The sequence below is a fragment of the Carcharodon carcharias genome, chromosome 8, assembly GCF_017639515.1.
Source record: "Carcharodon carcharias isolate sCarCar2 chromosome 8, sCarCar2.pri, whole genome shotgun sequence".
NCBI lineage: Eukaryota > Metazoa > Chordata > Chondrichthyes > Lamniformes > Lamnidae > Carcharodon > Carcharodon carcharias.
The window spans coordinates 68,466,553-68,493,137 of NC_054474.1; the positions used below are offsets into that span (position 1 = coordinate 68,466,553).

Below are 26,585 nucleotides of genomic sequence, written 5' to 3' on the forward strand. Positions count from 1 at the left end.
CAGAATTTTTTTGTTGAAACATTTGAGGATGGCCCTGATGGTGGTGTTATCATTGCTGATCAGCCTTTTTGCTCTCCTAGCCCCTATCGTCCTTTTTATGACTGCTTGCATCTATCTCTGGGAGCTTCGATGGAATCTAAAGCGAGACAAGAACTGGGAGCTCCCTCTCCCTCCAGGATCCATGGGGCTTCCAATTGTTGGTGAAACATTCCACTGGCTCCTGCAGGTATGCCTGCTTTCTTGTTATACTAAGTAATACTTGAAGGATAGGGTAGAAAAATAAACTGTTTGTTGTTTGAGGTAAGCATTTGTTTCTTTTATTTTATTTTCTGATTTTTTATAGTTCAGTTCATGTCCCAATTTGTGCCAGTGTTCCTGTTAACAGTAAGGCCTGTGTGACTTGTATTCTACCTTCACTCGTTCCCTGTGAGGAAGGGAACAATTCACTGCAATCTATGAATTTATAGCTTTTACATATCTCAATGTCAGGTATTATACACACATAAAAAGACTTTCATTCGTATAGTTCCTTTCACAACCTCAGGACATCCCAAAGCACTTTGCAACAATGAAGTATTTTTGAAGTATAGTCACTGTTATGAAGGTAGGAAACACAATTTATATGCAGCAAGGTCACAACAAACAGCATTGAAATAACAAGCAGATAATTTGTTTTAGTGATGTATGCTGAAGGATAAATATTGGCAGAACACCAGGGAGAATTTTCCCACTACTCTTTGAAATAGTGCCATGGGTTTTTTTCATGTCTGTCAAAAGGCATCTTGATTTAATTTCACATCTGAAAGACAGCACCTCTGAACACAGCATTCCCTCAGTGCTGCACTGGAGTGTCAACCAACGTCTTAGGCTCAGGACTTGAACCCACAACATCCTGACTCAGAGATGAGAGTGCTAACAGTGATCCACAGCTGACATGCTATTTATTTGAATCCAGTGCTGCACAGCTCAAGTGCATCTCATGTCAACTCCTGCACAAATGAAGTGCACAAGGGCAACAATACTAATTCAATGGGTGCAGAACAGCTTGATTGTGCTTTATTAACTCCCAGAAACACATTGCAAAAGAGATTGCAGAGCGATGTGCTTGTCGGGGTTAGACACTACTGGAAAGGACTAAGTTGCATTTATCAGGATATTGCTAGGATCATTCCCTCTGGGACACCCTGGTCCACTCCTCCATCACCCCCTACTCCCCAACTCCCACCTATGGCACCACCCCATGCCCACGCAAAAGATGTAACACCTGCCCCTTCACTTCCTCTCTCCTCACCGTCCAAGGACCCAAACACTCCTTTCAAGTGAAGCAACATTTCACTTGCATTTCCCCCAACTTAGTCTACTGCATTCGTTGTTCCCAATGCGGTCTCCTCTACATTGGAGAGACCAAACGTAAACTGGGCGACCGCTTTGCAGAACACCTGCGGTCTGTCCACAAGAAAGACCCAAACCTCCCTGTCCCTTGCCATTTCAACACTCCACCCTGCTTTCTTGCCCACGTGTCTGTCCTTGGCTTGCTGCATTGTTCTAGTGAAACCCAACGAAAACTGGAGGAACAACACCTCATCTTCCGACTAGGCACTTTACAGCCTTCCGGACTGAATATTGAATTCAACAACTTTAGGTCTTGAGCTCCCTCCTCCATCCCCACCCCCCTTCTGTTTCTTCCCCCTTCATTGTGTTTTTTTCCAATAACTTATATAGATTTTTCTTTTTCCCTCCTATTTCCATTATTTTTAAATATCTTTAAATCTTTTATGCTCCCCCCACCCCCACTAGAGCTATACCTTGAGTGCCCTACCATCCATTCTTAATTAGCACATTCGTTTAGATAATATCACCAACTTCGACACCTATGTGTTCTTTTGTTCTGCCATCTGTGACATCTTTTGATGATCTGCTTCTATCACTGCTTTTGCCTACAACCACACCACCCCCCTCCACTTCTCTCGCCACCCCCCCAACGCCACCGCACACCACCCCCCCCACCCCCCAACCACCACCACCACCACCACCACCACCACCACCACCACCACCACCTTAAACCAGCTTATATTTCAACCCTTCCTGGGATTCATCTAGTTCTGTCGAAGGGTCATGAGAGACTCGAAACGTCAACTCTTTTCTTCTCCGCCGATGCTGCCAGACCTGCTGAGTTTTTCCAGGTAATTCTGTTTTTGTTATCGCTAGGAAGCTGGCTGTATCAGGGTGTGCAGAGATAGAAAATCAAAGTGAGAGAAAGATGTATTTGGTCAGTTGTAATCTGGAAAAGACTGACTAACACTTCACTTAAAATTAAAAGGCCGGGGGGAGAAATGAGGGATGAACATCAAGCGTACAGATATACTAGTTAATTTCACAAAGGGTAGCAAATAGGTTTAATATTCTATAACCAAATGCCAACACCAGAACAAAGAAGACATGCAAAAGTCATAATGAGAGGAGGAACAGAACATTTTCAAAGATGGCACAATCGGTTTGTCTGGAACTTATTATGCAACATTTCAGCTTCATTAAATTCTTTATGAAAAACATGTTAGAATTTCTTAAACAAAACAATCTGTTCATGTGACATTTCTCCAATAATTGTTTTAAAGGACACAACATCTAAATTAAAATAAATGGATTAAGGCCTCTGTTAAAATAGCAAATGTGTGAGCATGTTAAAGATTCATACACCAACATGCCAGACAGACACATCTAGGCTTCAGTCTTCTAGAACTGTATTGCCCGAGAGCAAGAAGAAAGTTGCATTTTCCTGATTAAAACATCCAAGGTCAAATTGTGTTATTAATGCACTGAATGTAAAGGATCGCCTGGGCACGGTGAATAAAGGAAGATCATGTAGGAGAGAAACATACACGGATAATGAAACCTGCCAAATTTTCGATCCAATGCTGTGTCTTTTCAGTAATGAGAACATTTGGATGTTCAAGACTTACACTTTGTCACGCGTTGTTGGAGGTTCACATTATGCACAGGCATCCTAGGTAGTTTGGACGTCTCTGGAGGACCTGTTCTATGAGTTTACATTACCCTCTTTCCCACTTTCTGTCATTATTCCTTCACTCTCTCTTTCTCCCTCTTTCTTACCACCTTGGCCTTTCTCTCTGTTAGAATTAGAGGGTATCAGTGGTCAAATCTATTTGACCCCATCCTCACCAATCTACTGACATGGATGCATCTGTCCATTACATTGTTGTTAGGAGTGACTACCTCAAAGTTCTTGTGGAGATGAAGTCTCATTTTCACGTTGAGGACACACTGCATCATTTCATCTTGCATTATCATATGCTAAGTGGGATAGATTCAGAACAGAACTAGCAGCTCAGACTGGGCACCCATGAAGTGCCTTGGGCCATAAGCCACAGCAGAATTGTATTTGATCACATTCTCTAGCCTCATGGCCTGCCTTATCCATCATCCTACCATTATGATTAAGCCATGGTACCAAAGTTGCTTCAATGAAGACTGCAGGAGGGCATGCCAGGAGAGCACCAGGAATACATAAAATTAGGTGCCAACCTGATGAAGCTATAACTATAGGACTACCTGCATGCTAAACTGTTGATGCAGCGTGCAATAGACAGATAAAAGCAATTCCAATGGATAAGACCAGAGCTCTGGAATCCTACCACATCCAGTCATGAATTATAGTGGATGATAATGCAACTAATAGGAAGAGGAGGAGGCTTCACAAATATCTCCATCTTCACAAAAGTGCAAAAGACAAGACTGAAGCATTTGGAACCATCTTCATTCAGAAGTGGCAAGTGGATGATTGATCGTGGCCTCCTGCTGAGGTCCCCAGCACACAGATGCAAATTTTCAGCCAATCAACTCACTCTACATGATATCAAGAATTGGCTGAAGGTACTGGATACACCAAAGATTATGGGCCCCCAACAACAGTCCATCTGTAGCCCTGAAGACTTGTGGTCTAAAACTAGTCTTGCCCCTAGCCAACCTCGTCCAAGAGGAGGCGGTGGCATAGTGGCATAATGGTATTGTGGTATTATCACTGGACTGGTATTCCAGACACCCAGGGTAATGCTCTGGAGACCCAGGTTTGATGTGGTGAAATTTGAATTCAATAAAAAATCTAGATTTAAAAGTCTAATGATGACCATTACGATTGCCATAAAAACCCATCTGGTTCACTAATGCCCTTTAGGGAAAAGAAATCTGCCGTCCTCATCTGGTCTGGCCTACATGTGACTCCAGATCTGCAGTAATGTGGCTGACCCTTAAATGCCCTCTGAAATGACCTAGCAAGCCATTCAGTTGTATCAAACCACTGCAAAGTCGGCATTGTGGTTGTACCTACAGCAGTTCAAGAAGGCAGCTCATCACCACCTTCGCAAGGATAACTGGAGATGGACAATAAATGCTGGCCTAGCCAGCGACGCCCACAAACCGATATGTTTCACAACTATACATAAGTGAGGTGCACCTGGCAGGCTGTCCTTCACTCAGGACTTCAAGGTTTGTTTGCCTACCTTGCTTCAGTCAGCACTCGCAGTCATCAATACCAGGCTTCACAGGCAGCATCACATCACTTTTAGAGGGGGGGTCATGGGCAGGCCTCTATCTACCAGACCAGCCATAAGGTGGGGCTGGCTTTTCAATGGCTGCAGGGCGAGGACTTTCCTGGGGAAGGGGAAGAAGTGGCCTCAGGCAAGAGAAAAGGCTGCAGGGTGAGGGCTGCACTGGGGAAAGGGGGGTATCCCAGGATGTGATGTTGAGCTGGGCAAGTGGCTTCATGATGGTGAGGGCTGGGGAGGCAGTCTCCAGAGGAGACGAGGCCAGATGGAAATATGAGGTTGTGTGTGAGAGAGTGAGTGTTGATGTGTGATGAGCTGGCAGTGGAGTGAGATGCCAGTGAATGCGTGATGGCCTTGTGACTGTGTGAGTTTAGAGCGATGAGGTGGCTACCTTACTGTATCAGCACAGATGAGATCATTCAACCTCTTTCTGCATTGGATGGCCAACATATTCTGTGCAGCATTGGCACTAACCACCACTGCCACCACCTCCCAAACTGGAGTGGTGAGATTGTTGGACTTCCTGTGCCAGAGTTGGGGTGGAGGATATCACAGCGGGCCTCCAAAAAGCATTCCAGTGATGGGCCACTGAAATTTCCTTGGCTTTCAGAGCCATGTCTTCACTGGAGCAGTCCAGGGATTCAAGCATTGAGAACCGTGTGGGGAGCTGCAATTTAGATATGGCACCCTGAGTGAGGAAATGGTGAGGTAACGGCATGGTGGGTGATTCAGGGGCCACCTGCCAGCAAGACAGCCTGCTCCCTGTGGCTGCATAATTAATGAGTCTGGAAGCAGACAATACGGCATGAAAACCCACCATTGTGGCCGAATGGTAAAATTTTATTTTTCATGCCCATTACCAGACTTAGTGCAATCCTGAGATGATTCCGTCCTGTGGTTACAAAACCAGGTCAGAGGCTGGGAACTCTGTGATGCGTAACTTTACTCCCAACTCCCCAAATCCTGTCCACCATTTACAAGGCACAAGTCAGGAGTGCAGTGAAATACTCTCCACTTGCCTGGATGAGTGCAGCTCCAACAACATCAAGAAAATCAACACCATCCAGGACAAAGCAGCGCACTTGACCAGCACCCCATCCACCACCTTCAACATTCACCCCCTCTGTCCCGATGCACAGTGGTGGCATTGTGTACCATCTACAAGATGCACTGTTGCATCTTCCCAAGTTTCCTTCAACAGCATCTTCCAAAGCTACCTCAATGAACAAGGGCAGCCGATGCATGGGAACATCAGCACCTGCACGTTCCCATCCACATCACACACTATCCTGACTAGGAAATATATCACCGTTCCTTCACTGTCGCTGGGTCAAAATCCTGTAACTCCCTCCCTAACTGCACTGTGGGTATTACCTACACCACATGGATTGTGATGATTCAAGGAGGCAGCTCACGTTCTCAAGGGCAATCAGGGATGGGTAATAAATGATATCCTTGTGAGCGATGCCCACATTCCATGAACAAATGAAAAAGCGCCATTTTGGATAATACATTTGTTAAATAAAATAGAAATTTGACAGTTAGAAAGAAGTAAAAGTTATCTTCACTGCATATGCTTTTTATTATACTGTATGTAAAATTGTCCCCTACTCCTTACAGGGCTCTAACTTCCATGCCTCCAGAAGGAAGCAACATGGTAATGTGTTCAAGACACACTTGCTTGGGCAGCCGGTGGTGCGCGTCACTGGTGCGGAACATTTGCATCGACTGCTGCTTGAAGAGCACAATTTAGTTGGTGTCAACTGGCCACAGAGTGTCCAAGCCATCCTGGGGCCCACCAGCCTGGCAAACTCCATCGGGGACATCCACCAGCACAAAAGAAAGGTACTGATTCCACTAGAAAACTTCAAACCTCCAACTGTTTCTCTCAGAAAGGGCAATGATTTTCAAGTGAAATATGCAAGCAAAAATTTTGTTTAAATGCCAAATGAATTGAAACATATTTACTTCATGCTTCTGAGTCAAATAATTTGTAGTCTGACCTTTGACTGTGACTACGTAAGTGTTTGCATTTCTTCCAAGCGAAATGACGTTTATCATGCAGATATGTTGTAGACTCATTCCACAACATTGTGTCCATTACAGCTGAACCAAGAATGTCATTAACCTGGGGTAGGAGCATAAGCTGTAGCATTCAGCAGTTCCCTTGCTTGAGGCTAGAAAGCTATGACTACTTCTAATTAAGGGAAGGGTTACTCATTCATTGGTATTATATGTCAAAAAAAGGACACAGAAGTGTGTTGTAAATACTATTGGTAAAAGTTCATTGTAAATATTCTAAATAAAGGCTTTACAGTCCCTCTTCTATTATCTGAAGGGGCTGCTGTTCAATTTCTAGTTGTACCAGTCCCACATTCCTGAGCTTTGGCGACCAGTGAGGCGTGGAGGGGTGGGGAGGGAGGGTGTGGAGGGATGGGGGGAGGGGGGGGGACAGTGGGCAGATTGGGAGATCTCTTCATCGGACTGTTCCTGGGCCTGGTCAAAGTGACCATTAGCAGGTCCAGGCAGCAGATGGTTAAGGGGGTTGTTCACCTCAACTGCCTGCCTCTCTTCCGTGGCTACGTCCATGCCTAAGTGTCCTGGGAGAGGAAACACATGATGTCCATTGGTGCGCTTGAGCTTTTCCTTTAACAGAGTGGGCAACAGGGTGACTGGAGTGCATTATCAACACTGGGAATGTCATTTTAATTTGATTTGTTAAGTTTCCTTTAAAGTTTTGGATTTTTGTTTCAGTCAGTTAGTGATCTCCCTTTCAAATGGGTCCCCTAGTTTGTCTTAACTGGCAACCTCCAAGTTGCTTCAAAAGAGGTATAAAATTTTTATCAACCTGCCCATCGTACATTCAAATATTCACCTCATAACTCCTTTAGTCAACAATATCTGAGCAAAAACATTTTCAAGTTTTACCAATTCACAATGTTTTGCGGGGCATCCCAGTTCCTCCAAATGTAAATGCAGAATATGGCATGATTCTGAGCAATGAGATCATGAAATCCCAACTCTTTCTGTGGCCTATGTTAGGGCAGCAGAGGCAGTGTTACAGTTAATATTAGCACCAATCAGCCGCTGAAAGGTGTATGCATGCGGAGGTCAATGTGAGGGCAGATTCAGGCTCCATTGTGATGTCAATACTTTGGGTAGACTGCAGGTACTCATTCCCCTGGCTACACAAGTGCCAGGCCATGACCATCTCCAACAAGAGAGGCCCTAACCATCTCACCTAGACATTCAATAACATTACTCTTACTAAATGTCAAAACATCAACATCCTGGTGGTCAACTTTATCGAGAAAATTAACTGCTGACACTTCTTGAACCAAACCCCAGCAAGGCTGACTAAAGAAAAGGAGGGGGAATTGCTTTGTGATTTTCAACATTTTGTGTTGTAATTGTACTTCTACCCCTTGGCTTAAGGATTTTCCCAGACCTGCTGAGTTTTTCCAGGTAATTCTGTTTTTGTTTTTGTTTTGGATTTCCAGCATCCGCAGTTTTTTTGTTTTTATTTCCCAGTAACCTGTTGTCTTATATATGTATACCTGAAAGTCAGAAGAAAATAGAGAGAGGATAACATTTAAAGTATATTGATCCAAGGTGCCTATAAAATATTTAGAATATTTTGTTTTCCCTGACTTGAATTTGACCCTTTAATTTTCTGATTGTCCATTTTGATTTTCCCAAACTCTGTCACATTTAATTATATTGTATAGTTTTTAAATGTTTAGCTTTTTAAAACTAGTTGCTTTTTATGTAAAAGTGGAATACTGCAGATGCTGGAGGCAGCATCTGTGGAGAAAGAGGGTTGACTAAAGGTGATTAACCTGAAATGTTAACTCTATTTCTTGATCCATAACCGCTTTTTAAACTTTCCAATCAATATAAAACATGTACGGATGAAAGCAGGAATAGAACCCTGCAGCTGGCGCCAAAAAGGTTTGCCTGTAGAAGCAAGACTATACATTGTATTACAATGATCTCCTCATGGAGAATGAGGTGCTTGTTTGTGCTGTTAATTAGCCTTTTAGGGGTTGCACTAACAGATATTAGAGAGTCACCTTATGGCTATCCATAGGGTTCGTGTACATGAATCCATTATAAAAATATATTTTGCAGTGTTTGAGAATGGTGCATTCACCATGAAAGTTGTGGATTCATTTCTTTCATCTCATGTCAAGCAGCTGATGTTCACAGGAATATTTATTCATTTGGAGGGAAAATGCAGACAATGGATAAATAAACACAAATGTGAAAATGTCTAATTCTGAAATTTATTATTTAAAATCTGATCTATAAGGCACAACTTCCTATCTCCTTGTATTTTATTTACTGGTGCAACATATAGGATCTATACAATATTGGTGACTGTCAAATATGCAGTAATTTATGTATTGGATTTTACTGTAATTGTAGACTCCAGTCTGCTGAGAGTTCCTCAATCTAAACCCTGCCCCTTCAACATCATTTCTGTTCCTCAACAGGTCTATGCAAAAGTTTTCAGCCATTCTGCTTTAGAGAGTTACATGCCATGGATCAAGCAGGTGGTGGCAGAAACAGTGAGGGACTGGTGTGCCAGGGAACGCCCTGTCACAGTGTACCCAGAGACTAAGAAGCTCATGTTCCGAATAGCTGTGGTGGTTCTGCTGGGATCCTTGCCAGACGAGGAGGAGGTGGTCAACTTGTTCACTATCTTTGAGCAACTTACCAAAAACATTTTCTCACTGCCCCTGGACATCCCAGGCAGTGGCTACAGAAAGGTACGCTTAATTCTTGCCATCCACCATATTCTCCCATGAATTGAGCAATGTTGCTGAAGGGCCTCTTAAATAATGATGCACTTCACAGGGTTCTCATTGTAATGGCCACTGTAAAATAGCTCTGTGCCAGGATAAAGTTTTGAGCAGAGCTTCAGGGGTATGTCATTCTCCAGTTATCCAATGAGCCTTCTCCTCCTTTCTCCTTGCAGGGAATTGTTTGGCACCTTCTCTGATGGTACGACTGAGAGCTGGAAGTCACCTTATGTGTTCCCCCCTTCCTATTGTAGCCTGTTGGAATGATAACTCACAATCCCTCTTGCACATGTCAATTATCAATTGGCAAATGCCAATTTTCTGAGGCCAGTTAGGGCGTTCCAAGCTTTCACGGACTGGGAAATTCAAGTTTCCTTAAAGTGTGGCAGTAACACATTATGTAAATGCTCAAGCACTTACTTTATCACTGCAACATCAACGTTGTATTATAAAATTAAACATGTAAAACCCAATCTCTGTAACTCCAGCTTCAGTTCTACTACCGTCCATAATAACAGCACTCATTCCAGCTCTGGAATCTTGCACATCCCAAGTTTTCATCACTTCAAAACCACTTAACATAATGTACCTTGTTCTACCTATTGTACAGCCTTTTTTTTTAAGAAAAATGTTTCAAGTACTTCCTTCCTTGGTTTCTACTGTCTCCAGGTCCCACTGTTCATTTTGGAGATGAGACGCACATTGCAAAAATTAGCTGTGGAGCAATGGCCCTGGATCACTGGTGGTCACAAAAGTCCTCCAGGTGGTCCATGGGCTGGTCCAAAATGCAGGTTTCTTGCGCGCAATGCCATAACTGAGGCCATATGAGAGAACAAGCCAGAATCCCTACCCCACCATTCTCATGATGTCATACAACCATCATAAGTGCAGGTCACAACAAAGAAGTTTTATAATCAAGATTTATATTACTGTCGATTTTCTTTGAGTAAGATAAGTATTAGTTTCTCAGAAAAAGATTATTGTAATGATCTTAAAACACATATATGTTTAAAATGGATAAGTCACCAGGTCCTGATGATTTGCATCGCAGGTTGCTGAAAAAAATGAGTGGAGGTAAGGGAAGATTTCTCCATAATCTTCCAACCTTCCATGGATACAGGGGAGATGCCAACAGATTGGAGAGTGAGAAATATGACACTCTTATACAAGGAAGGATGTGAGGACCAGGAGTGTAGTGCCAAATTTTGAGGTGGAGGAGTTCTAAGAAAATGCATTGGCCATATCATTTCTAAATCTACTATTGCATTGTTTTCCTATGTATTAATCATTTGAGCCCTCAAACGTCAGTTAAACTATGCTTTTTAAGTGAAAAATACTTTGAACTATGTGTTATTTTGAATCATGTGATTTCATTATACAACAGTTTAATTATTTAATTCAAGTCGATTAAAAACATGAATTACAGAAAACTTTATTTACTCCTGTCTGGGGAATGGTATATAAAGGGACACTGCTTTTCTTGATTTATATTAACAACCTAGACCTGGGTGTACAGGACATAATTTCAAAATTTGAAGATGATGCAAGTCTTAGGAGTATTATGAACCGTGAAGAGGATAGTGATAGACTTCAAGAGGATATGGACAGGCACGTGGCAGATGAAATTCAATATAGAGAAGTGTGAATCTTTTCATAAGGTCCCACATAAGAGGTTATTGTGCACAATTAAAGCACATGGGTTTGGGGGCAATCTTTTGGCATGGATTGAAAATTGGTTAGCAGACAGGAAACAGAGAGTAGGAATAAATGGGTCCTTTTTGGAGTGGCAGACGGTGACTAGTGGGGTACTGCAGAGATCAGTGCTTGGGCCTCAGCCCAAGCTCCCTTATCTTTTCCCCTCCTCCAATCACCCATTTCCTTTCCCCCATCAAAGTTGGCCATCCCCCTCAGCATTACCTTCCACCTCCCCTCTGTGACCTACCAGCCACAACCCTTTTCCTTCAGGGATGTCCAGGCAAATGTGTATGTTCACTTCCTTCCCGAAAATCCCACCCCCATCCACTTTCACCTCCTCCACCTCCTTCTTCCCACCCCCAGGGTCTATGTCTGCCTCTGAGTCCCCAACAATGACCCTTGTCGTCCCTTCTAATGCCACCTTCAAACACTCACCCTCCCACCCTACCGCCTCACTCTGCCCTCAGTCATTCTCACCATTCCCTCATACCATGCCCACCTTCAGTACACTCCCCAGTAGGTAGACATCTATCAGACCCCTCCTTTGCACGTTCAGCTGCACATCCCCTGCCTCCAGACCCCTTCCCACCTCCTGACCCCTTCCTCCCTCGCACCCCTTCCCCCGGAACCCCTTCCCCACCTTAGTCCTCCCACCCTTCCGGACTCCTCCCTGCTTAGCCCTTTCCCCCTCCTGACTCCTTCCTCTAGCCTTACTTCTTCCTCCAGCCTTACTCTTTCCCCCATTCCTGACTCCCTCAGGCACACTTACTTCTTCTTCCAACTTTACTCTTTCCCCCTCCCTGACTCCTTCCTCCACTCTTACTTCTTCCTCCCCCTCAACTCCCTCCCCTGTCCGCATTTCTTCATCCCCTTGACTCCCTCCCCCTCTCCACACTCCTTCCGTTACACATTCCACCCTCCCTTACACCTACCTCCCCAGTTGCCACCTTCTCCCCATTACCCTCTCCTCCTCCCGTAAACTTGCCCCCACTCACAAACTCCCCCCTGAAACCTTCATTTCGCCCCCCTCCCAACCTCACCACCCGAAACCTTCACTCCCCCCCTCCCAACCTCATCCTCCGCAACACCTCTTCCTGTCCCAGCCAATCCTAGACATTCCTCCCCAATCCCCTCGACCGCCATCCGTTGTGAGCATCAAAGGTGACTTCCCACTGAGCGCAGAAGTGAATGGGAAACTGTCCCCCAACAGCAATCAGCCTCTGACCGCAATTTCATGCTGGCTGACCAATTAACAGCCAGCCAACGTGAAACATGGCCAGAGAAAGGCTCAGCACTGCCAGTGGGGATGGGAAAAGGGTGGGCGATGATGTCACCACAGGTGAGCACTTCCACTGAGCTCCCTGAAGGCAGACCGCTACCTCAGGGAGCTGCAGATCTCCAAATAATAAGAAAAGGTGCAAAAAAGCTGTAAAAAGTTATCCATGCAGCACAATTAAGCACCTGATAACATATCTCATGAAAATGCTGTCCCCAAATATTTCTTTTTATTTTAAATCCTAACGGAGATTTCATCCCGCCCTTGGATGAGGTTTCATCAAAAATGTAAAGCCCACCCAGCCGATTGGCCCCTCTGCCTGACCATAATGTTGGACGGGCCACGAAAAATCGCTGACAATTTGGCCATTAATGAGCTTAATTGTCAGCAGACGTCTTCCGACTTTTGCATGTGCGTGCCGAACACAATATCGCGCAAGTGCACAATGACAACGGGACGCTCGCCCGACGTCATCTCGCACAATTTTGCACCCGCCCGCAAGACATAAAATTCTGGCCTATGCTTCTATGTTTAAGTGATACATTTTTATTAGCAGAATGAGGAGCGGTGACATAAAATAAAGGGTACAGTTCTGAAGGAAAAGAAGGAGCAGAGGGGCCTGGGTGTATACGTGCATAAATCATTGAAGGTGGCAGGGCATATTAAGAAAGCAGTTCATAAATTATACTGAACCCTGGGCTTTATAAATAGGGCCACAGGGTACAAAAGCAAGTAAGTTATGAACCTTCATAAAATACTAGCTCAGCCTCAACAGGAAGGCTATGAAGGTTTTTGAAAGGGTGAGGGCAAGATTTACGAGAATGGTTCCGAGGATGAGAAGCTTCCGTTATGTGGATGGATTGGCGAAGCTGGGACTGTTCTCCTTGGAGAAGAGAAGGTTGAGAAGAGATTTGTTGGAAGTGTTCAAAATCATGAGGTGTTTGGCGAACATAAATGGAGAGAAACTGTTCCCATCGGCAGAAGGTCAAGGACCTGAGGGTGATTAACAAAAGACCAGAGGCGACATGAGAAAAATTCTCAATGCAACAAATGGTTTGCATCTGGAATGCACTGCCTGAACGTGTGATGGAGACAGATTTAATTACGGTTTTTAGAAGAAAACTGGATAATTATCTGAAGAGAAAAGATTTTACAGGACTACAGGGAAAAGGTGGAGGAGTGAGCCTAGCTGAGTTGCTGTTGCAGAGAACTGACACGGAGACAATGTGCCAAATGGCCTCCTTCTATGCTGTAACCATTCTATGATTCTAGTATAGACACATTCAAGGAACTTGATCAACACAAGAGGGGGAAAGACGCTGAAGGTTACCCTGATAGTGTAATCAAGAAAGGTGGGAGGAGGCTTGTGTGGAACATAAACACCAACATAGATGGGGTGAGCCAAATGTTTCTGTGCTGTAAATTCCATGTAAGACTCCTGCAGGGAGTACATACACTATACTGCATTTCATATCCTCAGGCCATCACAGCCAAAGAATTAATAGCCGAATGCAGCAGGGTGTTTGGGGATATTGATGCTGTTTTAGATCCAGGGAATCTTGAGCTTCAACAACTCTGAAACGCCTGTTTATGAGAAAACTCTGCACAGGGAGTTGTAAGCTCTGCATTTTTTTACAGTCAGGAGGGTTACTGCTGTTGCTGCACATTGACTCAGAAACATTCAGCAGAAGCAATGTGAGGCCCTGGAATCTGAGCCAGACTTCAATTCCACCACCTCTTAACCTCCCAGGCTCTGGATTCACAGCCACACTGCGAGCTCTTGACATTCCGGTCAACCCTGACCATCCAGCCTGAACTCAAACTCTAGGGGTAGGATGTTCAGCTCAGCATGCCCAAGCGTGAAATAGCGTGCGATGACATCGGACGAGTGTCCCAATGTCGTCACTCACTTGCACGATATCTTGGTCAGTGGGCATGCACAAGAGGTGGCAGGGTGCCTGCCAACAATTAAGAGGCTTTTTAAGGCTCTTAAGCTGGTAATTAAGTTGAATTTTTTGTTGCCCATCCAACCTTATGATTGGCAGGAAGGCAAATCAGCCAGGCGGCCTTTGCATTTTTTGCAAAACCTCATCCACGGACGGGATGAGGTTTCCAACAGTGAATGATAAAACTGTAAAGAAATATTAAACTAATTTTTAACATGTCCCTGTTCATGTGACAGAGTTACATGTGGAGATATGTTTCCCTTATTTTTCAAATCTTTATTTTTAATTTGTAAACCCTTCAGCTCCCTAAGGCAGCTCTGTCTTCAGGGAGCTTTCAATGAGTGCACCCCCTGCACATGCACAAACTTCAGTGCTTGTGCTCCTCCCACCCCCACCCCTGCAGCGCTGAGGTTCTCAACAACTTCGACCCTGCACCTCGCCCTGTTACTGTGAGTAATTTGAATTTTTTAAAAACTACTTATCAGCCATATCGCTGTTTGGAAGAATCAACCCATATGATGCTAATACTGAAGATTGGAGCAGGTATGTTGAGCACCTCGGACTTTACTTTGTAGCAAATGAAATAACCGCTGAAGAAAAGTGGAAAGTGATCCTCTTACGTGTATGTGGCAGTAAAATATATAACTTGATTCGTAACCTGACTGCCTGAGCGCCCAATTCCAAGTCATGTAGCGAATTAGTGGACCTAGTGAACACACACTTCCAGCCGAAGCCATCTGTGATAAAGCAGCGCTTTAAATTTAATTCAAGTGTTCGGGCCCTGGGAGAACCCTATGTGGTGAACCCAAAGTAGTTAATGGAATACTGAGACTTTGAGGACCCATTAAACGATATGCTGCAGGGCCGATTGGTATGCGAAGTCAAGGATGATGCCACACAGTGTGACTTGCTTGCCGAAATCTATATCGCGCCCTAGAAATCTCCCTCGTCATAGAAAACGCTGCAAAAGCAAGACCTGCAGAATTAAAGCACGAGTCAATGTCCACTGTAAGAAACATTAAGAAGCCTAACAGAAACGCTTCATCAACCACTTCAATTAAAATTGCTATAGATGTGGAGGTGACCATGGAACAAATATTTTTAAATTCAGAGAGGCAGAATGTCATTATTGTCATAAGAAGAGACACATGGTTAGGCAATGCCAAACAAAAATGAGGCAGCCTGAAGACAGCAAACAAACATGATAACGGGTACAGCAAAGGCTGAAGCTGCTGAAACTGATGTGTACTCCCCGTATCATGGCTGTGAAAACTGAGCCTATTACAGTGACAGTACAAGTGAGTGAGAAGCCATCGCATATGGAAGTAGATACTGGTGCCTCAACTACGGTGGTTGGAGAGCACACTTTCAGATACCTTAATGAAGGAAGACAGCCAATAAATTTGGGGCAGACAACCGCTAAGTTAAGAACCTACACGGGAGAATCTATTCAAGTCAAGGGCATTGCCACTGTCCCAGTTTGTTACAAGGAACAGACAACCCAACTGACTGTGATAATTGTAAAAGGGGAGGGACCCAGTCTTTAGGTCAAGATTGATTACAGAAGATAAACTTCAACTGGTCTGAGATATTACACCTAAAATAAGATAGTATTGTAAATAGTCCCATTCCACAAGAATTTGCTATTATTGAATTTCTTAGATACTTCGCCTATGTGTGTGAAACAAATTAGAAATTGGACAAACAGAAATCCAATATTGTCCAAAATCAGGGACTTTGTTTTGCAAAGATGGCCAAACTCGCCTGTATCTGAAGAATTGAGACCATTCCATGTCAGAAACACAGAATTAAGCTGTCGAGACGGAATTTTGTTGTGGGGTTCAAGAGTTGTGGCCCCATTACAAGGTAGAGAGCCACTCTTGACAGAGCTCCATGGTGCACATCCAGGCATATCTAGAATGAAAATGCTTACGTGAAGCTACGTCTGGTGGCCAGGCAGTTACAGTGACATTGAAAGCATGGTCAAGCGCCATCTCCACTATCAGCAACAACAGACGTTGCCTGTTTCAGCTCCCCTGCATTGCTGGGGTTGACCTAGCCGACCCTTGGGTTCAACTACATATCGATTATGTAGGACCATTCTTAGGTACCATGTTCCTGTGAATTGAAGATGCACATTTAAAATGGAAAGATGTATACAAAGTCAAATCACAAACATCGAACGCAACTATTGAGAAGCTACATCACTGTTGCAGCATACATGGCCTACCTGAAATTGTCATTTCTGATAATGGTACAGCCTTTACCAGCACCAAGTATCAGAAATTTATGGATCTAAATGGAATCCGCCATATAAAGCCAGCTCCTTGGTATCCCTCATTGAATAGTGTACATCAAGAGGGATGTACAAACTATTAAGTCTGGTATGAAGAAGTTATCGGATGGCACCTTGGAATCTCGACTTTCCCAGTTTCTCTTAAGTTATCATACCAGACCACATTCAACTACAGGTTCAACACTGTCGGAGTTATTAATAAAATGTCATCTGCATACTCATTTACACCTGGTGTTTCCGAATTTAGAGGGGAAGGTAGCACAGAGCCAAAGCAATCAGAAATTTAAGCATGACATACACAGTAAAGCTCACACAGTGTAGGTGACACGGTATGTGTGCAAAATTTCGGCAGTGGACCCTGTTGGGCTCTGGGAGCCATTGTTTTAGAGACTGGTCCATTATCTTTCCAAGTGCAGGTGGGAGATAGAATCACCCATAAGCACGTAGATCATATCAATGCCAGAAAGAAATTCAACAATTAACTGATCAACCTGTGATTAACGTTGAACCATCAACTTCTGAGGTGTGTGATCGATCTAGAACAGACATTCCAGCTGTTTCAGAAGAGTTGCCAAATAATGAACTGCCCAGTTCCAATGATGTGTCTCGCAGTGCAGCTCCAGATCCTGTCGATCCTGTTCAGGAGCCTCCAGTGGTAGAGCTACATCACTCTAGCCGTATACGAAGAGCACCTCAAAGACTTGATTCACAATCACCTAAAATTGTATATATATGTTTGTTGGATGTTCAGATGTGTTTTGTAAAGAGTAATTGTAAAAAAAACTAAAGGGGAAGGAAATGTAACTGCATGTATTGTCCCTCTCTCCTGTCAATCGCAGGTCATGTGATGTACTGCAAGGGTTTCAACCCATGAACTTTTAGTGCAAGCAATCTGGGGGGTGGGGGCTTTTGGAGGAGAGATCAGGTCTAGATGTAAGCACTCCGAGATGTCTCCGTAATAAAGTTCTACATTTTATTCATGAAACCTGTCTGCTCCATCTCATCACAGTGGTGTTGGATTTTGACAAGGAGGTCAGATGAGTTGTTTGGCCTGTACTGACTGTCAGTGCAAGCCTAGCGAAGAGGGTCAGAGTGAAAGTGTAAAAAGTATGAGTGGAGACATGGAGAAAGTGAGAAATTTCAAATGTAAGGTTGGATGGGCAGCGAAAAATTCAAATTAATTAATTGATTAATGTGCTTAATAGCCATCTTAATTGTCAGCGGGTGCACTGCCTGCACACGTGCACACCCACCAACCGAAATATCGCATGAATGTGCAATGGCGTTGGGATACTTGCCCAACGTCATCGCGCACTATTTCACGTTCCGGCATGTCAGGCGCGCGCCTGCATCCTGAGCTGAAAATCCTGCCCATAAAATTCTCTGGTGCCACATAGAATTGAAAGTAATAATGAAAATCACATTACTTTTACACTGCATGGGGACACCTTCCACTTGCAAGTCCCCCTCCAAGTTGCTCACCAACTTGAATTGGAAATATATCACCGCTCCTTCACAGTCACTGGGTCAAAATCCTGGAACTCCCTTCCTAACAGCACTGTGGGTGTGGCTATAACCACATGGACTGCAGCAGTTCAAGAAGGCAGCTCACCACCACCTTCTCAAGGACAATTAGGGATGGACAATAAATGCTGCCAGCAATGCCCACATCTTGTGGATGAATGAATAAATTTAAAAAATGATAATTCTAGAAAGAAAAGTCTCTGTTTTATATACTGGGTACCAGTTAATGAATGGTGGCAATCAATGACTAAGAACATAACAGACTACCCAGCTGGAGAACAGAGCTCCAGAGTGTTGTGGAGCCTCAATCATTGAGTATGTTCATGACTGAGATTGATAGATTCCTACATATTAAAAGCACCAAGGGATTTTTAAAAATCATTCATAGGATGTGGATATCACTGGCTAGGCCAGCATTTACTGCCCATTCCTAACTGCCCTCATTCAGAGGGCATTTTAAGAGTCAACCACATTGCTGAGAATCTGGAGTCACATGTAGGCCACACTAGGTAAGGACAGCAGATTTCCTTCCCTAAAGGGGATTAGTGAACCAAATGGGTTTTTACAACAATCAACAGTGGTTTAATGGTCATCATCAGACTTTTAATTCAAATTGCACCAACTGCTGTGGTGGGATTTGAACCCAGGCCCCCAGAGCATTGACCCTGGGTCCCTGGTCACAATGCGGATAGTGCAGGAAAATGATGTTGAAGTGGAAGATCAGCCATTGAATGGGGAAGTATGCTCTAGAGTTGAACGGCCTACTCCTGCTCCTATTTATTACGTTCTTTGAAAAGAGAAAGAAAGGGAAGTAAAAATGTGAAAATTCACGAAGTGTTCTTTTCCTCCAGGGTATACAGGCTCGAGACAGGCTGCATGAGTACTTTGAAAAGACCATTCTGGATATGCTTCAGTCTAGTCCTGAATATTCAACTGCCCTTGGTATCCTAATAAAGAGCAGCAAAGATCGCGGGACGATGATGACCATGCAGGAACTGAAGGTAGCAATTAATGAACTTACAGACCAAAGCTGAGCTGGGTTTTTTCAGGGGGAGTGGAGGAGATTTTCACCCCATCAAGTTCAGCTTTCCAGCAGTAGGAAATAAACCTTTTGCACCCAGTGTCAGAGTTAAGAAGTCCCGCGTCAAGCCTAACACAGGGATTACACATAGGATAAATGTATCTTCCCTTCTACCTTCAAACAAACTCCCACTCAACTCCTGCTATCCCTTTCAGCCATTTGTGATTTTCATAAAAATAAGTGAAACTCAAACTAACAACAGTTCAGATTTGACTCAGTTTAACTTATCTGTGAAAGTAAGGGGTATTTGAATGGCATGTGGAATCAGCCCTCTGCTCAGGTTTGCTTCCAATAAAGTGAACGGGATGGAAAACAAAAACAGAATTACCTGGAAAAACTCAGCAGGTCTGGCAGCATCGGCGGAGAAGAAAAGAGTTGACGTTTCGAGTCCTCATGACCCTTCGACAGAACTTGAGTTCGAGTCCAAGAAAGAGTTGAAATATAAGCTGGTTTAAGGTGTGTGTGTGGGGGGCGGAGAGATAGAGAGACAAAGAGGTGGAGGGGGGGGGTGTGGTTGTAGGGACAAACAAGCAGTGATAGAAGCAGATCATCAAAAGATGTCAACGACAATAGTACAATAAAACACATCGGTGTTAAAATTAAAGTTGGTGATATTATCTAAACGAATGTGCTAATTAAGAATGGATGGTAGGGCACTCAAGGTATAGATCTAGTGGGGGGTTTTTTTTTATATAATGGAAATAGGTGGGAAAAGGAAAATCTTTATAATTTATTGGAAAAAAAAGGGAAGGGGGAAACAGAAAGGGGGTGGGGATGGGGGAGGGAGCTTACGACCTAAAGTTGTTGAATTCAATATTCAGTCCGGAAGGCTGTAAAGTCCCTAGTCGGAAGATGAGGTGTTGTTCCTCCAGTTTGCGTTGGGCTTCACTGGAACAATGCAGCAAGCCAAGGACAGACATGTGGGCAAGAGAGCAGGGTGGAGTGTTGAAATGGCAAGCGACAGGGAGGTTTGGGTCATTCTTGCGGACAGACCGCAGGTGTTCTGCAAAGCGGTCGCCCAGTTTACGTTTGGTCTCTCCAATGTAGAGGAGACCACATTGGGAGCAACAAATGCGGTAGACAAAGTTGGGGGAAATGCAAGTGAAATGCTGCTTCACTTGAAAGGAGTGTTTGGGTCCTTGGACGGTGAGGAGAGAGGAAGTGAAGGGGCAGGTGTTGCATCTTTTGCGTGGGCATGGGGTGGTGCCATAGGAGGGGGTTGAGGAGTAGGGGGTGATGGAGGAATGGACCAGGGTGTCCCGGAGGGAGCGATCCCTACGGAATGCCGATAAGGGGGGTGAAGGGAAGATGTGTTTGGTGGTGGCATCATGCTGGAGTTGGCGGAAATGGCAGAGGATGATCCTTTGAATGCGGAGGCTGGTGGGGTGATAAGTGAGGACAAGGGGGACCCTATCATGTTTCTGGGAGGGAGGAGAAGGCGTGAGGGCGGATGCGCGGGAGATGGGCCGGACACGGTTGAGGGCCCTGTCAACGACCGTGGGTGGAAAACCTCGGTTAAGGAAGAAGGAGGACATGTCAGAGGAACTGTTTTTGAATGTAGCATCATCGGAACAGATGCGACGGAGGCGAAGGAACTGAGAGAATGGGATGGAGTCCTTACAGGAAGCAGGGTGTGAGGAGCTGTAGTCGAGATAGCTGTGGGAGTCGGTGGGTTTGTAATGGATATTGGTGGACAGTCTATCACCAGAGATTGAGACAGAGAGGTCAAGGAAGGGAAGGGAAATGTCAGAGATGGACCACGTGAAAATGATGGAGGGGTGGAGATTGGAAGCAAAATTAATAAATTTTTCCAATTCCTGACGAGAGCATGAAGCGGCACCGAAGTAATCATCGATGTACCGGAGAAAGAGTTGTGGAAGGGGGCCGGAGTAGGACTGCAACAAGGAATGTTCCACATACCCCATAAAGAGACAGGCATAGCTGGGGCCCATGCGGGTACCCATAGCCATACCTTTTATTTGGAGGAAGTGAGAGGAGTTGAAGGAGAAATTGTTCAGTGTGAGAACAAGTTCAGCCAGACGGAGGAGAGTAGTGGTGGATGGGGATTGTTCGGGCCTCTGTTCGAGGAAGAAGCTAAGGGCCCTCAGACCATCCTGGTGGGGGATGGAGGTGTAGAGGGATTGGACGTCCATGGTGAAGAGGAAGCGGTTGGGGCCAGGGAACTGGAAATTGTTGATGTGCCGTAAGGTGTCAGAGGAATCACGGATGTAGGTGGGAAGGGACTGGACAAGGGGAGAGAGAAGGGAGTCAAGATAACGAGAAATGAGTTCTGTGGGGCAGGAACAAGCTGAGACGATCGGTCTACCGGGGCAGTTCTGTTTGTGGATTTTGGGTAGGAGATAGAAGCGGGCCGTCCGAGGTTGGGAGACTATCAGGTTGGAAGCTGTGGGAGGGAGATCCCCAGAGGAGATGAGGTCAGTGACAGTCCTGGAAACAATGGCTTGATGTTCAGTGGTGGGGTCATGGTCCAGGGAGAGGTAGGAGGAAGTGTCTGCGAGTTGATGCTCAGCCTCCGCGAGGTAGAGGTCAGTGCGCCAGACAACAACAGCACCACCCTTGTCAGCGGGTTTGATGACAATGTCAGGGTTGGACCTGAGAGAATGGAGTGCAGTAAGTTCAGAGAGAGACAGGTTAGAATGGGTGAGAGGAGCAGAGAAATTGAGACGACTAATGTCGCGCCGACAGTTCTCAATGAAAAGATCAAGAGAAGGTAAGAATCCAGAGGGAGGGGTCCAGGTGGAGGGAGAATATTGGAGATGGGTAAAAGGATCCGTTGAACTGGGAGAGGACTCCTGCCCAAAGAAGTGAGCCCGGAGACGAAGATGCAGGTTTCACTCAGACAAATGCCTTAACTGCAGCAGTCTAGTGACATCTATTGGCATAAAATCAGTGATGTGAGCATTCGAAAACAAAATCTCTGATGCATTCCTGCTAAAATAAATGGCAGTTGTAACTATTAAAAAACAGAAGTGCTCCCATTGATATGCCACAATTTTCTAGGGGTCAGCTGCCCTCTTAGTACTGAAAAACCTGATCCCTTCATTGCAGGAGGCCATGGTGGAGCTGATGTTTGCTGCCTATGCCACCACCGCCAGTGCCTGCACTTCTCTCATCCTGCAGCTGACGAAGAACCCAGATGTCCTTGACAAATTGAGGGTGGAACTCCAGACCAAGGGATTCTGGCCTGAAAGCACCACAAAGGAGAACTTGCTGCATCTAAGCGATATCACCCATCTGCAGTACCTGGACGGTGTAATAAAGGAGGTGCTGAGGCTGCTGCCACCTGTATCTGGAGTATATCGGATGGCACTCCAGACCTTCAAGCTAGGCGTAAGTTGGTTTATTTTAAATTTAATTCTATTTCCTATTTAACTACCAAACAACATCGGTTTGGGAAACACACTGATACTCATCTGAAGACTCTCCTGTGAAATGCCTTGGTTCATTTTACTATGTTAAAGGTGCTACACAAATGCAAGTTGTTGTTGTTGATCGGCATGGATGATTGAAGCAGGAATTCAAATACAATTCAATTTAATAAGCATTTTAAAAAGTTGGAATGGTAATTCTGTACCAATTCCCTCATTTCTCAGCAGAGAAGGTATGAAAGAAGCACTGCCACAGTCTGCCCAGGTTCTAGCCAGTGCCAGAGAACAGGGCCAGGTTAATTGATCCTTTGATCTTCTTGCTTCTCGTTCACTCACCATCCGCCAGTAGCCTGAGGAAAGACATTAATTCTGTATGAAGAGCTGTACCAGTGGACCAAAATGCTACCATCCCATTAACTCACTTGGTACCTCCATAATCCTTCTTCATTATTTTTCATCAATGTGTCACAATCTTGTAAAGTATGTCCAGTTCACACAAGAGTCACTAAAGTAAGCTGAATGCATTTGTCAGAATTCACTATTCCTTGGTTTAGCACCCAGTTTCCATTGCTTACTTGGAGTTGTAGCTAATTCAAATTCTGAATTTACTGGTGAAGAGGAAAAGTACAGAATCATACTGGGGCTGAGAAAGTTAAATTACAAGAAAAAGTTATATAAACTTAGCTTGTATTCACCTTGAGTATAAAGTATCAAGGTGTTTAAAATGTTAAAAGGTTTTGATAGAGTAGATAAAAATAAATTACATCGTCTGATGAGAGAATCAAGAGCAAGAGCCTCCTTCAGAGTTCCCCAGCATCAGAGTTGCCATTTTTCAGCCAACTTGATTCACTCCACGTCATATCAGGAAATGGCTGAAGGCACAGGTAATACTGCAAAGGCTATAGGCCCTGTCAATATTCCAGCAATATGACTGAAGACTTGTGCTCCAGAACTTGCCATGCCCCTAGCTAAGCTGTTCCAGTACAGCTACAACACTGGCATATACCCGGCAATGTGGAAAATTGCCCAGGTATGTCCTGCACACAAAAAACAGGACAAATCCAACCTGGCCACTTAGCGCCCCATCAGTCTATTCTCGATCATCAGTAATGGAAGGGGTGATAAACAGTGCATTCAAGAGGCACTTGCTTAGCAATAACTGACATTCAGTTTGGCTTCTGCCAGGGCCACTCTGCTCCTGACCTCATTATAGTCTTCGTTCAAACATGGACAAAAGAGCTGAACTCCCATGGTGAGGTGAGAGTGACTGCCCTCGACATCAAGGCATCATTTGACTGAGTGTGGCATCAAGGAGCCCTAGCAAAACTGGAGTCAATGGGAATCAGGGAAAGACCCTCTGCTGGTTGGAGTCATAACTATCACAAAGGAAGATGGTTGTGGTTGTTGGAGGTCAGTCATCTCAGCTCCAGGACATAATGCAGGAGTTCCTCAGGGTAGTGTCCTCGGCCCAACCAGCTTCAGCTACTTCATCAATGACCTTCCTTCCATCATAAGGTCAGAAGTGGAGATGTTCGCTGATGATTGTACAATGTTCAACAACATTCTCAACTCCTCAGATACTGAAGCAGTCCATGTCCAAATGCAGCAAAACCTGAACAATATCCAAGCTTGGGCTGAAACATGACAAGTAACATTTGCATCACACAAGTGTCAGACAATGACCATCTCCAACAAGAGAGAATCTAACTATCGCCCCTTGATGTTCAATGGCATTACCATCACTGAATCCCCCACTATCAACATCCTGGGGGTTACCATTGACCAGAAACTGAACTGGACTAGCCATATAAATACTGTGGCTACAAGAGCAGGTTAGACGCTAAGAATCCTGTGGCGAGTCACTCATCTCCTGACTCCAAAGCCTGCCCATCATCTACATGGCACAAACCAGAAGTGTGATGGAATACTCCCCACTTGCCTGGATGAGTGCAGCTCCCACAACACTTAAGAAGCTGGACACCATCCAGGACAAAACAACCTCTTTGATTGGTACCCCATCCACAAACATTCACTCCCCCCACCAATGATGCACAGTGTACCATCTACAAAAGGCATAACAGGAACTCACCAACGCTCCTTAGACAGCACATTCCATCTAGAAGGACAAGGGCAGCAGATAGATGGGAACACCACCACCTGGAAGTTCCCCTCCAAGTCACTCACCATCCTGACTTGGAAATATATCACCATCCCTTCACTGTCGCTGGGTCAAGGTCCTGGAACTCCCTCTCTAACAGCACCATGGGTGTACCTAAACCACTTGGGCTGCAGTGGTTCAAGAATGGAGCTCACCACCACTTTCTCAAAAGTAATTGGAGATGGGCAATAAATGCTGGCATAGCCAGCGACACCCACATCCCATAAATTAATTTTAAAGAAGGGAAACCCTAACGTTAAAATTAAAGTTAGGCTGTCTAATAGAGAATCAGAAAACTCTTTTTCACACAAAAGTTACTTACCTGTAAGCTTCTGTACCAAAAGGCTCTGGGCACTAGAACAATTGGTGCTCTCTAGACTGATTTTTGTTAGGAAAGGGTATCGAGGAATTTGCAGATAAATTAAGTAAAGGTACAGATCAGCCATGATCTAAGTGAATGGTAGAGCAACTCAAAGTGTTGGATAATCTATTGCTGTTCCTATGGCTCTATGTTCCTAGGAAGAAAGTTTTGTTTTTAACCAGCATATATCCAGCTAGCCTGCATATGATGTGTGTGTGAGTGCATGTATGTGTCTGTGTGTGTGTGTGTGTGTCTGTGTGTGTGTGTGTGTGTGTGTGTGTGTGTGCGCATGTTTGTATGTGTGTCTGTGTTTGTGTGTGTGTGCGCATCTGTTTTTTTTATGTGTGTGTGCATCTGTGTGTGTGTGTGTCTGTGTTTGTGTGTGTGTATGTGTCTGGGTTTGTGTGTGTACATGTCTGCGTGAGTGTGTTTATGTGTGTGTGTCTGTGTGTGTGTGTGTTTCTGTGTGTCTGTGCCTGTTATACCATTACACAACACCTGGAGAAATTTACCTTTTTATTTCACAGTTAGGCCCATATGTTTTTTGGCTGCAGTCACCTCTGGTTTCAGAGTTATTATTGGATGTAGAATCATGTGATGTCAATTTTAAATTGCATGGTTTTACTACAAAAAGGATTCTATGAACAAAATGGACAATAATGTGTTTATGTGTGAGAGAAAGAAATGGTCAAATATATAATCATGCCAATATTTTATTTCTGACAGGGCTTTCAGATCCCCAAAGGATGGAGTGTGATGTACAGCATACGAGACACACATGACACTGCCCCTATATTTCAACATCCCGAAATATTTGATCCAGACAGATTTGCCAATGATCAAATGAAGGAAAAGAATGCACGCTTTCAGTACCTTCCATTTGGAGGTGGTGTTAGACGCTGCCTTGGCAAAGAGCTTGCCAAACTCATCCTCAAAATTCTTGCTATTGAGTTGGCCAGAATCAGTCATTGGGAACTAATGACCAAAACTTTCCCCAAGATGTTGCTGGTGCCAGTTGTTCACCCAGCTGATGGACTAAAAGTGCAGTTTTCAGCTCAGCTTTGCAGCAAGAGTAGAGTTGCTGAGGTTAGTTTGGAATAGATAAACTCACAATCAAAACTGAGAAATATTTATCTTAAGTTGTGGTTGATAATTTATAACCCAATAATATGATAATTAATACACTGTTATTTTAATGGCTCAATTTTCTATCAATATTTTTCAATTTCCATAGGATTCAGAGATGTAGAATTGGTCGATTCAGAGCACATTTTTGATGATGTGCTGCTCATACAAAATTACTGCCACAGATCACACTTCATTGTCATGGAATTTATATGGGAAAGGCATGAAACACTTGTTTTTGTGGGGGAGAAGGGCTTTTACTTTGGACCCAGTGTCATCATTCCAGGTCAGAAGCAGCCCAAGTTAAATGTAGAGTACACTTTCTCAAGACTGTGTGTTAACACATTCAGAAGGGTGCCTTATTGTA

The 26,585-nt window shown here is 44.3% G+C and overlaps 1 protein-coding gene across 1 annotated transcript in view; it reads left to right on the plus strand.

Annotated features, from left to right (window-relative positions):
- Positions 1-28: 28 nt before the first annotated feature.
- Positions 29-26,585, plus strand: part of LOC121281119 (cytochrome P450 26B1-like) — a gene marked incomplete at its 3' end in the record, with an annotated part of 35,681 nt that continues 9,124 nt past the window's right edge. The window contains exons 1-6 of the mRNA XM_041193823.1: positions 29-226; positions 6,183-6,407; positions 9,059-9,334; positions 18,956-19,105; positions 22,255-22,536; positions 25,820-26,146. Coding sequence (XP_041049757.1) covers positions 29-226; positions 6,183-6,407; positions 9,059-9,334; positions 18,956-19,105; positions 22,255-22,536; positions 25,820-26,146 — 1,458 coding nt within the window. The remainder of the gene's footprint in view (positions 227-6,182; positions 6,408-9,058; positions 9,335-18,955; positions 19,106-22,254; positions 22,537-25,819; positions 26,147-26,585) is intronic.